The sequence below is a fragment of the Dryobates pubescens genome, chromosome 16, assembly GCF_014839835.1.
Source record: "Dryobates pubescens isolate bDryPub1 chromosome 16, bDryPub1.pri, whole genome shotgun sequence".
NCBI lineage: Eukaryota > Metazoa > Chordata > Aves > Piciformes > Picidae > Dryobates > Dryobates pubescens.
The window spans coordinates 18,320,571-18,331,851 of record NC_071627.1 but is presented as its reverse complement, the minus strand read 5'-3'; the positions used below and the strand labels follow the sequence as shown (position 1 = coordinate 18,331,851).

The window sequence follows — 11,281 nt, the reverse complement described above, 5'->3', positions numbered from 1 at the left end:
GCGCCCAAGAGCGGCGCCGCTGCGGCCGCAATGCTCTGAGTGGCAGCGCATCTCAACACCCGCCCGGGGGTACGCCCGAGGTGTCCCGACACAGCTCTTGGGACGTCTGGCGGCATCTGGGATCAGCCAGGCGTAGTTCGCAGAGCACTGTCCAGAGCATTAGCCCCACAGGGTTCAGACGGCTCATCCTGGGCCAGTCCTAGGGGTCTCCAGGGGTACCTCCAGCCCATAGGATGTCTGCCAGGATGTTCTGAGGAACCCCTCGTATGCGTTGGAAGGATCCCGGAACAATCCTGGAGGTGTTTCCCAGACCCTTTCTCTGGGCCTTCCTGAGCCAGGTGTGGGGTGAGATGGGAACCTCAGAGGAGGCTGGGTGTCTGGAGGACCCCAGACCTTCCCAGGTATCCAGATCCCGTGGGTTTCCCAGGGCGTAAGGCTCAGGGGCACAAAAATGGGGGTCTCGCAGGCCCAGAGCTGGCCATGCCCCACCATGCCACCTCCCAGCCCTCTTCTGCCTGAGTGGAGCTGCACAATCCACCCTTGTCCTCAGTGGATCTGAAGTAGGTCAGGGAAGCTGGGCCCCCAGAGTGGGGGCCTGGAAGCAGGGAAGTACAGAGGGTCTCAGACACTTGCCTTGGTAGCCACAGCACTGGGTTGGTGTTCGTTCCCTGTCCTGGTGGGACCCCGGTGTCCCCAGCCCAGGGGATGCAGGGCATTTCCCCAGCCCCTCTCCAGTCATCTGGGGTGGTTTGGAATGCCTCTGTGTCCCTGCAAGCTCTGCATCCCTCCTCACAGTCCCAGCCCCAGGGGTGCAGGCTGGGATGGCTGAATCCTGGGGAACAGTACCCAACATGAGGACCTGGGGTCTGGGGCGAGGGAGCAATCATGGGGCTGGGATGGGTGGAGGCTGGAGAATGAGCACAAGTAATAAGGAAGATGAGAGAGGAATCTGTCACCCCCTAATTGCAGTTAATAATTCATGAACATGTTTACTTCAGGAGGCAAAGGTCTGTGGCGTGTCAGGGTGTGAATGCACAGCAGCCTGCCCGGCAGCATCCCCAGCGACGCGGCTGCAGGTAAGGGATGTTGGGCCCCGCTCCCAGCCCTCATGGGTGCTGTGGTCCACCATGGGAGGGGAGGTGGCGGTGTCTGTCGGTTGTGGGGCTGCCCACAGGCTGTGGGAGGAGGAGTGGGACATCACGGTGGTGTCACAGAGTCCCCTCGAGCTCCAAGCACTGCTTGGCATGGCCCTATTGAGCCTGAGCAACAGAGCCTCCAACCCTGCTTTGGAGAGGTTCCTGGGCTCCTCGAGCACCCCAAGTGCTGGAGATCAACTCTGTTCCTCCATGACACATCCCCAAGGAGTCTGTGCCTGGGAGTGCGAGATGGAGCCTGGTACTCGCTCACTAGCCCAGCTGAGCAGAGGGGACTGTCCCCACCAGAGCCCCTCCTGCCACAGGGACTGTTCGAAAGGAGGGATTGGAGCAGGTACCTCTCAGCCCCAGGCATGTTTTCTGGTGTGTGCCCACAGGCTTGCTGACAGAATGTCATGGAACTGGCTGGCACTGGTCCCCTTCCTTCTGACAGCAGGTGAGGACTTTGCTCAGTGGCTGGCACAGGTGGGCAGGAGGTGTTGGAGGTGCTTCCAGCTCCAACATGCATTCCAAATTCCCTGAGGGCAGGTGGGACCCCCAAAACGCTGCCCATTTTGTTGGCACTTTGAAGACCCAAGAGTAACCTCACTGCCCCAGGGCTAGGCAGAGGGGATAGCATCTAGCATGGGTGCTGCATCTGGTGGTCTGGAGGTGGGAGGTGTGGGATAAGCATGAGTAATGTCATGGGTGGGGAGTTCCCCTGCCTCCCCCAGAGACCCAGACCACAGCCGGGTGGTGGGACTGAAGCTGGGTAGGTGCTGACTGGTGTGGGGGTGCAGCAGGGCACAAGCAAAGCCCAGCACAGAGGTGGTGCTCAGGCTACCTCTTCCTTGTAGTTTCAGGCAACACAGCCCCCTTCTTCAACAAGACCTTCTTCACTGTGCCTGAGGACCTACAGCTGGGTGAGTAGGGCAGACTTGGAGAAACACTGAGGTGCAGGAGGAGCATCCAGGGTGGTGCCCTGGGCAGGGGCTGACTCTACCTGTGTCCCCAGGTCAGCTAGCTTTCCAGCTGGTGGCTTTTGACATAGACAAGGACCCACTCACCTACAGCATCTATGGGCCAGATGCCTTCTACTTCTTTGCTGATCCTACGACAGGCAACGTGACCCTGAGGAACTCCCTGGACCGTGAGGTGAGGGCAGAGTCTGGGGCAGATGTTCTTGCCTGACCTGGGGGTCTGGGGTGACAGGGACAGAGGGCAGAGCCCTGAGTCCTGTTTGAGAGCTGTGCACAGTACCTGCATACTGTGGGTCACTCCCTGGCCCCAAAGCCTGGCTCACAGGGGGAGCCGGTCCTGTCTGGGAGGAGCATCCCACCCAGAGGCGATGGGTGGGAGGGCATTAGGGCACTTACATTCAAGGGTCTAACTCTGCCTGGCCCTAATCAAGACCTGCTTTGTGTTCCTGCAGTTGCAGGCCAAGCTCACCATCACTGCTGAGGTGTACGATGGACAAAACGACCCAGTGAGTGCCAGGGCACGGTGTGGGGGATGGCGTGGGGAGCAGGGTCTCTGTGGAGCCACAGACAAGGCTCGGTGGGGACAGAGTGGTGGGTGGTGCTGGCTGCAGAGGCAGGGTAGGGGCAGGGCTGGAACTGCATGCAGCTCTGCTGGGCACGATCCCCCATAGCCGTCTCAGCCTCCCTGGCACCCAATAGGTCTCGACGAGAGTCACAATCATTGTGGACGATCGCAACGACAACGCCCCAGTCTTCCAGAACCTGCCATACGAAAAGACCATCGATGAGGTACCTCCCTGGGACTCCCCAGCCCCTGCAGGCAGGCAGAGGCACTGTGTGGCTCCTGTGGCATGGGTGTGCCAGCAGCGGGACAGTGTGCCAGGAACCAAGTGACCCCACAGCTGGGTGTGTGGCAACAGTGTGCCTGGGTGTGAGGCAATGGTGCAGCCAGCATGGCTGACCTGGGAGTGCCCTGTACTGGTTCCTGGCGAGCACCTCAGTGCCCGGTGAAGCACTGGCTGATGGCTGGGACTCTGCCCTTGTGATGAGTTTCTGATCAGGGAGTTCCCAGGCCAGGGTGAGGCCAAATCAGGGTGCAGATGGGGTGTGGGCTGAGTCTAACCCATCCCTGGCAGGCCCAGGATGAGGGTGCAGCCCCCTGATCCTGCTGAGTCCCAGAGCGGGTGGCATGGGGGAACCATCCTCTGCCCAGCGTGAGTAAGGGCAGCAACTCATTCCTGTGTGGCTGACAGTGCCAGAGCACCCCAGAGCAGGGCTGGCTGGGGCCAGACCCGAAACCATTCCCCTGCTCTCCTGAAAGATACCTCCACCACTCCTCTCTTTGCCCAGAACACGACGATAGGCAGCATCATCTACACTGTGTTTGCCAATGACAGTGACACTGGGAATGCCTCCAAAGTCAGCTACAGCATTGAGGAGGTAAGCACAGGGTGCTGTAGACTGAGGCATGCCATACCAAAACCCCACCCCTGAGCCACCACCATGGGGCAGAAGGTGCTGAGGGAGCTGGCCAGGAGCAGCCCCATGGCTCTGGGGGGTCAGGGATGTGTGTTGGGACAGGAAGGCTGACTCTGCACCAGCTGGACAATGGGGGCAAAGTGATGAAAAGCTGCAAGCTGGGGACAAGCCAGGTGGTCAGAGGGCCTCACAGCCCTTGAGCCAAGCCTGGCAGAAGGATGGGACTTGAGCCACCCATCTCTGCTGGGGCACCTCTGCTTTCTGCTGTGTTGACAGAGTGATGTCCCCTATTCAGGTAATCCCAGACAGCACAAAGAATCTCTGGCTCTTCTACATCCTGCTCAATGGGAGTGTGGTACTCAATGGCTCGCTGGACTACACCAAGAACACCTTCTACCAGCTCAAGATCCTTGCCACGGTGGGGACTAGCCAGAACGGGGGTGCAGGGCTGCCAGGTAAGGAGGCCATGGCACTAACATGTGCTCTGCTCCCCAGGATGGAGGTGGGTTGCTGCACAATGTAATGACATTCCAGAAGAGCTCAACCTTCTTGTCGCTGACCATCCGTGACATGCCTAACCTGGACCCACGGTTCCTCAACGAGCCCTACTCTGGCTCCGTGCCTGAGAACTGTGCCCTGGTAAGGAGCCCGTCTGTGCCAGTGGCATGTTGCTACCCCTGGTCCTCCCTGGGATGCACAACACCCCATGGCACATGGGGGTGGCTGGAGAAGTCATAGATCCTTCCCTGATGGCCATCTCCCCACAGGGCACCACTGTGCTGACTGTCACTGCCGTGGATAGAGACACAGGGGTGAACGATGAAATCTTCTACAGCATAACCAGTGAGTGATGGAGCAGGGCAGAATGGGCAGGGGGAGTGATCAGGCAGCAAGAGGCAACACAGGGAATGTTTCTGGACTCCTGGATGCTACCAGTCTGCCCTGCTGGCAGAGAGAGGGCTAGGCCTGTATTTCTCAGTAGCTGAAGCTGATTTATGCTGTGCTTTGGCCCTTGCCCTAGATGCCAGTGTCCCCTTTGTTATCAATGCCACGACGGGCACCATCACTGTGAGTGGGCACCTGGACCGTGAGCAGCTGCCAAGCGAGGAGATTCTGCTGGAAGTCATAGTGAGTAGGAAGCAGCAATGGGAATCCCATCTTCTGCTTTTTCCTGGACTTCTCCAGCCTGGTCTCTCCTCTTGCCCAGGCACGTGAGGCACACCTGAACATCTACGGTGAGGTGGCCAACGCCAGCACGCTGGTGACAGCTGTGGTGACCGATGTCAATGACAACAAGCCCCAGTTCTACAGCTGCTCACTCTTCAGCTGCAACTTCTCCGCTGATGCCCAGAACAGCTTCAGGGGCAACATCATAGAACACTCCTCTCCCAGACTGCCTGTGTCCAACCTCAGCATCATCACCCATGACCCAGACAAGGTTGGAGTCTGTTCCGGGGACTAGGCCAGGGTGCAGGTGTCTGTCTTTGCTACCCCCTAACTCCCATTTGTCTTTCCCTGGCAGGGCATCAACAGCAGTTACAAGCTGTACCTGCAGGACCCAGATGCCAGTGCCTTCACAGTCTCCCCCACAGAGATCCTGGGCACAGGGGAGGTCCAGATCCTGGTGCAGGATGCGTCCCTTGTGGACTACGAGAAAAGCCACGTCATGGTGGTACAGGTGGGACCTGTAGGGCTGTTGCACCATGGGGACAGTCCCTGCTCCCTGCAGATGCTGGAGCACAGGGGAAACAGAGCCCTTCTGCCATGAGGTTCAAAACACAAAGCAGAACGTGGCTTTGCTGTGTCAGCTTGTTTGGTGTAAAGGAGCTGGGCTGTAGTGGACAGCTCTCTTTCTTATATTTGGGGACCCATGTGACACGCTATCCCTTTCTCCGACCTGCAGATCATTGCTAACGACACAGGAAACCCCACAGACTGCTGCTCCACAGCCACTGTGACCATCGACATCATTGACAGCAACGACCACATCCCTGAGTTCCCCCAGAGCATTTACAAATTGAGTGTGATGGAGAACAGCCCTAATGGCACCATCATCTCGACAAACATCACGGTCAGGTGCTGGGCAGGGAGCAGGCACAGCTTATGTCTCCCAAGAAGGGTGCTGGGCACACCTGGCACTGGTAGTGAGCTTGCATTGACGGCACTGGCCTCTCATGCACATAGGAAGGAGATGGTGACAGTGGGCACATGAAGTGTGAGACCCTATCAAATAAGGCCTCATCAGGCCATTATCTGTGAAGTGCTCACTGCCAGTGACAAGTGCCAGCAACCAGTGCCAGGGGACTGAGGGAGACTGACCAGGTACTTCCTTCTCTCTTTTAGGCCTATGATCCAGACAGTGGTGTCCTGGGCGAGATCACCTATTACCTGCTCCCAGAAAGCATGTATGCAGGGACATGGACAGAGGCAACTGGGACATCATCCTGGTAAGGTGGCTCTAGGGCTGAGCCCTGGTGACAATTCTGTATGTTTCATAGCCGTGAAGTCTTCATGGTGAATGCCACGACTGGGGCAGTGCTGGTGCAGAATGAGAACTTGCTGGATCGGGAGACTCAATCCATCTACTATGCCAACCTCCAGGCTAAGGATGGGGGCAACCTGGTGGGCACCACAGTTCTGGAGATCACTGTGCTGGATGCCAATGACAATAGCCCCTATGTCATGGGCTCCTACTTCATCTCAGTGGAAGAGGGGCAAAACGTCAGTATACAGATCCAGGTATGTAGTGATGGAGGTGGAAGGGACAAGGAGGGGCCGTTAGAGAGGAGCGAGGACTGCCCCCAAGATGCCAGACAACCCTACTCCAACCTCTGACCTTTTCAGGCCTTTGACAATGATGAGCCTGGGAACCCCAATAGCAAATTGGGCTACAAGATCTTGCCAGGACCATTCAGTGACAACTTCACCATCGATGCAGACACACACAAGATACACAACAAGGAGCCGCTGGACCGTGAGGCCTTGGAAGATGAGAGGGGGCAGATGGTGGTGACAGTGGAAGTATATGACCATGGCACACCACCACTCAGCACCTTCGTGAATGTCACTATCACTGTGGGGGTGAGCCCTGGGCAAAAGTGGCGACACACTGGGGCAGGCCAGGACTTGGAGCTGTGACGGATGGGCTGGGAGGGGATGTGGGATCTCTGGCCACGGCAGGGACACTTGTCCTCAGTCTCTCTGTCGGGGCAGAGGGAATAGTTGACGAAGGGAAGGAGAGGGCTTCTGTGGTCCCTGCCTGTGGGCAGGGAGGTGTCCACACTCCTGTCCCCAGCCTGCTGTGGGGCCCCTGTTTCCTGGAGCACTCACAGTCATGGGCTTTGTCTTTTGCAGGACGTGAATGACAACGCACCCATATTCCTTAACCAGTCCTATAATTTCTCAGTCTTTGAAGACTCTCCAGGTATAAGTTGCATGAACAGGTTATGAGACCAGCAGGTGTCCTGGAATCAGTGCCCACTGGCCACTAAGTATCTGTCTCCACCTGCAGGGTCCATTGTGGGTGAGGTGGAAGCCACAGATGCTGACCGGACAGAGATCAATTCCCGCATTTCCTTCCTGCTTAAGAGCGGCAATGGCTCCAGCAACTTCTTGATCCGCTCCTTCCGTCTAACGCGAGGGCACTACCGTGGGCAGCTGACCGTGGACCCTGATACATCCCTGGACTATGACACTCTGCAGCAGAAGGTCTTTTTCTTGGAGGTGCTGGCAGAGAACACAGCTGCAGACAGTGTGGGGGACAAAGCCATGGTCCCTGTGAACGTCCACATCCTAGACATCAACGACGAACCCCCCTCCATCCTGCCTGACTCGCTGAGAGACGTGAGAGTGAGCGAGAACGGCACGCAGCAGGGCGTGGTCTGCACGCTGCTTGCCTCCGACCCAGACACCAACCACTCGCTAGTCTTTGAGGAGCTGACAGTTGCCTGCTTCAAGGGGGAAAACAGTGCCAAGGAGGTGTGCTGGGACTGGTTCGTGCTAGCGCCCAACGGCTCAGTGCTGGTGAACAGCTTGGAGATTGACTACGAGCTGTGTGACACAGTGGTGCTCACGCTGCGGGCTGAAGACCTGTACACCGAGAAGGGCAACCCCTACAGTCGCAATGGTACAGCATCCACTCGCTGCTCCTTCCACTGCCACCGGCTGGAACCTGCCTCTCCCACTTCCCAGGAGGAGCTGTGGAGAGCAGGGAGGGAGCTTGATGGCTTGGCAGTGGAGGGAGGGTGCCCCCTGCATTTTTGGTCCCTGGTACAGGGACCTGAGAATGCTGAGATGATGAGATCCCTAGGAGGAGGAGGGTGCTGCAGGGCTGCTCTGTTGGTGACCACAGCTCTGCTTTTGGGGTGTTTGCAGAAACCCTGAGGATACTCATCGTTGATGTGAACGACAATGCACCAATCTTCCAGCCTACCTCAGAGACCTTTGGTGAGTGGCTGTGGTTGGCGCATTCTGTGGCCTCCTCTTTGCACCCATATGTGGTCTGCCATGCTCTCAGGTCACGGGAACATTCCCCCAGCCAGGGCAGTGCTAAGAGGTGCAAGGGCCAGGCTGGGGTTACTTGATGTTTTCTGTGAAGGCTGTGGGGCTAAGGGCAGTGGGAAGATGTTTGGAACTCTGCTGAGCCCCAGGGCTGTGCAGGAATGGGGTCTGCAGCAAGCCTGGCAGCACACCTGCATGGCCACACTCTCCATGTCTGTCCCTGGCAGTGGTTGTTCCTGAAATCTCTCCTGTGGGCCTGCAAGTGGCTACCGTGAAGGTGAGGAGCTGCACACACATGTCTGTCAGTCTGTGGAGCCACTCTCACTTGTCCCCACTGCGGGCAGGCGGTGGCTGTTCCCACCCACGCTCCTGCCATGCTTTGTCCTTGCAGGCCACCGATGCTGACTCAGGGATGAGGGGAAACATCACCTTCTCCATTGTCAGCGTGGTGCTCATAGATGACAATGGGGTCAGCCGGCCCTTCGAGAACCTCTTCGAGGTGGTGAGGCTACCTGAGGAGGACAGCTACGTCGGGAGCATCCGGTGAGGCCATGGGGCTGGGCCACGATGGGGAGGTTGTTCCTGCCTGCCACAAGACATAGGCAGACAAGGCCTGCACAGACTGGCAAGGGGACAAAGCCATCCTAGGGTCCTGCTGTGACCATGGTGGCAGGGTGGAGCTCGGGGGATGGTGGTGTCCTCAGGGCTGTCCCATGGGATCACTGATGTCTCTATCCTTTCAGGGTGGCCAGCAACCTCGATAGCTCTCTGAAGGGGCAGTACCAGGTGACAGTGGAGGCTCGGGACGGTGAAGCACCAGTGCACACAGCACAGACTGTGCTGAACGTGAGTGTTACCCCTGTCCAGGGCCGCCCTGCACTCTGCCCAGTCCCGCTCACCCCTGCTCTCTCCATGCAGATCTTCACAGTAGATCAGAGCTACCGTGTTCGCCTCCAGTTCGTCACAACAGTGAGTGAAGTCCAGAGTAACTCTGAAAACATCAAACGGTAAGGGGTGCCAGGCTCGGGGGAGATGGAGTCAGGGGCTGCAGGGGCTCCAGTCACTTCCCACGGCCACAAGTGAAGCAGCTGGATGCCTGGCCCAGCCTCCTTTCATCCTTTCTATTCCCAGGGCCCTGACCACTGCCACCAAGGCGGGGGTCTATGTGGTGGCCATCCAGACTGTAGAGAACACTCGTGCCTCAGGGTGAGTGGGAAGGGGATGTGGCAGTAGCATAGGAAGTGGTCACCTGGGGCAGTGCACTGTGCCCTGCACCACACTCTTTGATCCCATAGGGTGGAACCCAAGTCGGTGATGGAGGCCTACTTCGTCTATAGCAACGGCACCGCCCTGGATGTCAACCAGCTGAGCACGTGCGTGCTGGGGCAGGGGCCACACATGGGCACTGCCATGTACCCACACCAGCCCAGCCCCTCATGCCTCTGCTTTCCTTGGCAGGCTCATCCTGTCCGACCCGCTGATCCTGGCTGAGCTGGTGAACTTGGGCCTGGCTATCATCGTGAGTGGGGCTGGGCAAAGGGCACGGAGAGCAGGAGACCTGTGTGGGGCTGAGGGAATGGGGGGAGGGGTGCTGGTCACGGCTGTGCCCTCACCCCTGCTCTGTGCTAGGGCCCGGGGCGAGTAACAAAGCCCAGCAGGGAGACAGAGCTGATCGGCATCATCGCAGGGCTGGCAGCATTCCTGCTCCTCTTCATCCTTATCATGACCCTGGTTTTGGTTCTCACCACCCGGAGGTATCACAATACTCACACCCCACCCTGCCTCCCAAAACCACCCCCCATCTTCACCAGCACCCCCAGACTCATCCCTACCCTCCATCTTGGTCCTACCCACCCTGTCCCACTACCCAGCTCCCTCCTGCCCCTCTCACCCATGCTGTTCCTGGCCTTTGCAGCTACAAGAGGAAGCTGAGTGCAATGAAGGCTCTGAAGGTGGCCACGACATTCAGCCCTGCCATGGCACAGCAAGGAGCTGGGATCCCTGGGACCAACCAGTACAATGCAGAGGGGTGAGTGAGAGGCTCCCTGTGCAGGAGGGGAATCCAGGGATATACCTGCAGCCAAGGGCTGCAGGGCTTGCTGTCACATCCCTCCTGCCTGGGGAATGTGGCCACCCCAGGCTGGCCCTGCAGCCTCATAGGGTGGTCACTCACCTGTCACCTCTCCCTGCCCAGAGCCAACCCCATGCTGAACCTCTCACTTGATCCCTCCCACGACCTGGGTTTCCACGAGGACTCCAGCTCTGTGGCCAGGTGAGCTCTTCTGGCAGGTTCCAAAGGCCACGAGGCTGACACCTTATGTCCCCACTCTGACAGTGACTGGGCTCTTTTCTACCCTATTTCCCCCACCTCCACAGCGTGAATTCCCTGGATGAAAACACAGTAAACACAGCTTGGGACAATAATGTCGAGGCCAAGGTGAGTGTGTACAGCCCAGCAGGGATTCCTGCCACTGCACCCTGAATTCCCTCCCATCTAGTGTGGCCCTATACCCCTTAAGTCCCTTTCTCTCCACCTCCTTGACAGCCCCCAGGTCCTGGGTAGGATGGAAGAGTCCCATCCCCCATTTCTGTCCCCATCCCCTCTGACTATGCTCTCCTCTTGCAGAAGGGCAAAGCACAGCTGATGGATGACACTGATGAGGAGGTGCTGGTGGCTGCCCTGAACCTGAAGGAACCCACCAAAACAGCATACATCAACACCACTTTCACCACCACGGACCTGTGAGCAGGCATGCAGGGTGCAGCAGGGCTGGAGCAGGACTCAGGCAGCTGCTTTGGTGATATTGTGTTCAGAGTCTGGCAATAAATCTGTCCCACAGGGGTCACTGTGTCTTGTGGTCAGCTTGGGGTCACACCTCCTGGCATGAGGTGGCTTCAGGCCAGGCTGGTACTGGAGGGGGAGATGAGTGCCACCATGTGGCTTAGCCTGGTTTCCTGTCCACAGGACCCCTCCCTGGGCTGCCCCACTGTCACCTGGTCCTACTCAGCCCTTGGGGAGGGAGGTGCAGGTAGCCTCACGCAGAGGTTTGTGCAAGGTTTTATTACCCAACATCCACGTTGACAGGTTGGTTCTCCCTCCCCCTTCCTCCCCCCACAACCCTCAAAATAAGAAACTGAGAGAAAAAAAAGGAAGGTGATGAAGCCACAACGCTGGTGTGCTGCAGCTTG

General features: G+C 58.1%; 1 protein-coding gene across 1 annotated transcript; it reads left to right on the top strand.

Annotated features, from left to right (window-relative positions):
- The first annotated feature begins 1,127 nt into the window (after positions 1–1,127).
- Positions 1,128–10,922, top strand: CDHR2 (cadherin related family member 2). Its single transcript, XM_054168273.1, has 31 exons — positions 1,128–1,395; positions 1,991–2,056; positions 2,149–2,288; positions 2,566–2,619; positions 2,813–2,902; positions 3,464–3,553; positions 3,888–4,010; positions 4,088–4,231; positions 4,360–4,435; positions 4,614–4,720; positions 4,800–5,030; positions 5,115–5,270; positions 5,496–5,663; positions 5,936–5,997; positions 6,091–6,331; positions 6,437–6,673; positions 6,947–7,016; positions 7,104–7,718; positions 7,967–8,038; positions 8,320–8,369; positions 8,484–8,635; positions 8,836–8,938; positions 9,011–9,099; positions 9,224–9,298; positions 9,388–9,465; positions 9,551–9,611; positions 9,722–9,846; positions 10,008–10,121; positions 10,287–10,364; positions 10,469–10,529; positions 10,719–10,922. Exons 1-31 carry the CDS (start codon positions 1,128–1,130, stop codon positions 10,836–10,838), a joined length of 4,116 nt encoding a protein of 1,371 aa, XP_054024248.1. The 3' UTR covers positions 10,839–10,922.
- The last annotated feature ends 359 nt before the right edge of the window (positions 10,923–11,281 follow it).

What these genes read in the sequence shown, in the direction of transcription:
- CDHR2 (XM_054168273.1), top strand. Translation starts at nt 1,128, where the DNA reads ATGGGAGGGGAGGTGGCGGTGTCTGTCGGTTGTGGGGCTGCCCACAGG. An exon ending in GCCACGTCATGGTGGTACAG is followed by an intron (nt 5,271 to 5,495) that starts GTGGGACCTGTA and finishes TCCGACCTGCAG; the next exon opens with ATCATTGCTAACGACACAGG. An exon ending in AGCTACGTCGGGAGCATCCG is followed by an intron (nt 8,636 to 8,835) that starts GTGAGGCCATGG and finishes CTATCCTTTCAG; the next exon opens with GGTGGCCAGCAACCTCGATA.